At 57.9% G+C, this 3329-nt stretch overlaps 1 protein-coding gene across 1 annotated transcript; it reads left to right on the top strand.

The window, feature by feature from the left end:
* The first annotated feature begins 152 nt into the window (after nucleotides 1-152).
* Nucleotides 153-2049, top strand: HES1 (hes family bHLH transcription factor 1). Its single transcript, XM_027650761.1, has 4 exons — nucleotides 153-271; nucleotides 351-446; nucleotides 528-615; nucleotides 1308-2049. Exons 1-4 carry the CDS (start codon nucleotides 164-166, stop codon nucleotides 1790-1792), a joined length of 777 nt encoding a protein of 258 aa, XP_027506562.1. The 5' UTR covers nucleotides 153-163; the 3' UTR covers nucleotides 1793-2049.
* Nucleotides 2050-3329: the final 1280 nt, after the last annotated feature.

The raw sequence follows: 3329 nt of genomic DNA on the forward strand, positions 1-3329 counted from the left end.
AAAAAAAAAAAAAAAAAAAAAAAAAAAAAAAAAAAAAAAAAAGGCGGGGGTGGCGGCCGGGCTGGGCTGGGATGGGAAACGCCCTGCGGAGCCCCGCCGCGCACGGCCCGGCCCCGCACGGCCCCCCCGCCGCCGCCCCGGCGCCTCTCCCCGGCGGCGCAGGATGCCGGCCGACCTGATGGAGAAGAGCAGCGCCTCGCCGGTGGCCGCCACCCCCGCCAGCGTCAACGCGACGCCCGACAAGCCGAAGACGGCGGCGGAGCACCGCAAGGTAAGGGCGGCCGGGCTGGGCTGGGATGGGAAACGCCGTGCGGAGCCGCGCCGGGCGCTGACCGCCGCCTCTCTTGCAGTCCTCTAAGCCGATCATGGAGAAGCGGCGGCGGGCGCGCATTAACGAGAGCCTGGGACAGCTGAAGACGCTCATCCTGGACGCGCTGAAGAAGGATGTAAGCGGAGGGGGGCCGGGGCGGGGGGCGCGGGGGGAAACGAAGTTGCCGGGCCGGTCTGAGCCCCGCCTGTTCCCGCAGAGCTCCCGGCACTCCAAACTGGAGAAGGCCGACATCCTGGAGATGACCGTGAAGCACCTGCGGAGCCTCCAGCGAGCCCAGATGACCGGTGAGCCCCGGGAGGGAACGGGGAGGGGAAGTGGGGAGTCTGCATCCCGGGGGCTGGGGACATCGCGCTCCCTGTCTGCATCCTCGGTCGGGACGGTAACAAGCAGCCGGCTTTGCACCTGCATCCTCCGGGAGTGATGGAGGCTACCGTGTTCGGTACCTGTATTCTTGGTACAAGGAGCCAGTAGCTCACCGCCTTATCCTGAGAACTGTGAGACTTAGTTCTGTTACTGAGGTGGATGGTGAGGGGCAACATGATCTATACTTGTATTCCTAGTACAGAAGAGCTGGGGGATGCTGTCTGCATCCCCGGTTCTGGAGGGCGCTGGGAGGGCTGCAGTCACAGCTTGAGCTGTGCTCCCCCCATGGTTCTGTTTTGGGGGTGTGGGAGGCACAAGAGCCTCTGGGGGAACTGTTTCCAACCGGGATCCCTGGAATATAGGGACATAGCAGGACTCTTGGGAATTTTCTGTTCCCCATCTGAGTCCTTTATGCTGGTGGATTTGGTAGCAGAGGGGCTGTGCCCTCCATCCAAATTCTTGGCACCTTGGGCACACAAGACACACTGCCAGAGGGGCTGCTTTCCCCACTTGGATTCCTGGCTCAGAGGGGACGTAGGATGCCATGCCAGTGGGCTGCTCACCCATGTTCCCTGTGGAGCCTGCTGACCCCTGTGTTCCTCTCCTCCCACAGCCGCACTGAGCACAGACCCCACAGTGTTGGGCAAGTACCGCGCCGGCTTCAGCGAGTGCATGAACGAGGTGACACGGTTTCTCTCCACCTGCGAGGGCGTCAACACCGAGGTGCGCACCCGGCTCCTGGGCCACCTGGCCAGCTGCATGACCCAGATCAACGCTATGAACTACCCTGCACCCCCTCCACCACCCCCTCTGCCACCAGCTGCAGCCTTTGGGCCACCCCTGGTGCCACCGGGCAGTGGTGCGGGGCCGCTCCCAGGCATGCCCTGCAAGCCAGGTGCCGATGCAGCCAAGGTGTATGGTGGCTTCCAGCTGCTGCCGGCTTCCGATGGGCAGTTTGCCTTCCTCATCCCCAGCACTGCCTTTGCTCCTGGGGGAGCTGTGCTGCCTCTGTATGGCGGCCCACCCACAGCTGCCACTGCTGCCTCGCCACCAGGCCCACCGCCCGGCACAGCCGACTCGGTCTGGAGACCCTGGTGAGGGTGGTGGGCACCGGACTGGACTTGGCTCTGCACCCCGTGCTGCTGGCACGGCTGTACATAGGTTATATGTTCATATTGGATTGTGCCTTTGTACCATAGCACTCCCTTGACGGTGTTTCGTGTTTTACACGAGATCTTTTTTTCCCTTTCCTTCCCTTCCTTATGTGATGCCAAAGATTGGTTTTTTTTTTTGTTTCTTTTTGAATGCTCGTAAAATAAAATTTCCCTTCCATTTTGGAAGGCCTTTGGAGATAAGTTAGAGTTCTAGCATGTGTGCATAGGAGGGAGCCCAGCTCCTGGCTGCCTGTGGATCATGCTGCTCCAGGGCTGCCTTGTCCTCGATGGGCTGGAGCTGTCACTCAGCCCCTCTGTCCCCTCTGTCTTGTGAAATCACCTGGCCCTTCTCCCTACCCCAAAGCAGATGTAATTACTGCTTCTTTGGAAACAGCTCAATTGATCAGACTTGTTAAAAAGAGCTTGTATTTGCAGAGTTGGTGAATGTTCTGAGGGAGATACCTCCACTCTGTTCCTGGCTCCTCCGCTGATGGAGTTAGAGTAGCTGTGGTAAAGAGAGACAGATTCAGCTGCCTGGGTGAGCCTCCTGCCCTGGACCTGGAGGAGCAGGCTGCAGTGTAAATCACAAATGACTCCAGTCAGTTGATTGAGAGAGCAGTGCCTGCCAGCTTCTCGTGTTACAAAAGCAGTGTGTCTCCACAGGACAAGCCTGACATGAGTGCTCCTGGCTGACGGGCTGCAGCAGGCGCTGGGCACCACCTCCACCTGGACTTAAAAGCATAGAGCTGTTCCCGGCCCTGAGCACCAGCCAAGCTGTGCTTGATGATTAATGCTCTGCATGTGGTTTTGATAGAGTTGGGCATTTCCTCTGCTGTTCTATGGAAAACACGTGGCCAAGGGAGTGATGTGAGGCTGTGAGGACTATCTCTATAATTATGAGCTGCAGCTGACCCCTGTGACTTGGGGATGCCCCATTTCCAGGCAAGATGCAAGCCCTAGATAGCAGTGAGCGGCAGTCTCAGGTTACAGCTTGCATTGCCCTTCTCAACAAGTCTTAACTCAGAGCGGACAGCTTAAAAATGTGCCAGGATCCACTGGGGTTTCCTTCCAAATCCTGCTGCAAAAGCTTGTTGGATTTTGTCTGGATCAGCCAGGTGCTTGACTGTATCCAGGTGCTAGGGAAATGAAAGCTGGGGAGAGTGTGAGACCAGACGGATTAAACCCGCTGGGGTTTGACTGCCCAGCTTTCCTCCCTGGTCCCTGTAAAGAAACACATTCTCCTGATCTGAAAGTACTTCTGTGGATGTATATTGGAGAGGGGTGGTGCATGCCTGGGATCTCTCTCTGCAGGGTGTACTGATGAAGCTGCAGCCAGCGGCAGGTTTTTTTTTTCAAAGGGGCTGATCTCCCTGGGATGAGCTTTCCCTTCTCTGTCTCCCAGCATCTTGGTGACCTGCCTGCATTGCCACCCTCACAGAGGCATCTCACAGCCAGGTTTAGGGTGCAAGGCTTGAGAATAC

This window comes from Corapipo altera, unplaced genomic scaffold (genome assembly GCF_003945725.1).
Source record: "Corapipo altera isolate COAL_440 unplaced genomic scaffold, ASM394572v1 54, whole genome shotgun sequence".
NCBI lineage: Eukaryota > Metazoa > Chordata > Aves > Passeriformes > Pipridae > Corapipo > Corapipo altera.

Bases quoted from the DNA above. Each gene is read 5' to 3' on its own strand.
- HES1 (XM_027650761.1), top strand. From the start codon at position 164: ATGCCGGCCGACCTGATGGAGAAGAGCAGCGCCTCGCCGGTGGCCGCC. The intron at 272-350 runs GTAAGGGCGGCC...CCTCTCTTGCAG, and splicing joins CGGCGGCGGAGCACCGCAAG to TCCTCTAAGCCGATCATGGA. The intron at 616-1,307 runs GTGAGCCCCGGG...CTCCTCCCACAG, and splicing joins CCAGCGAGCCCAGATGACCG to CCGCACTGAGCACAGACCCC.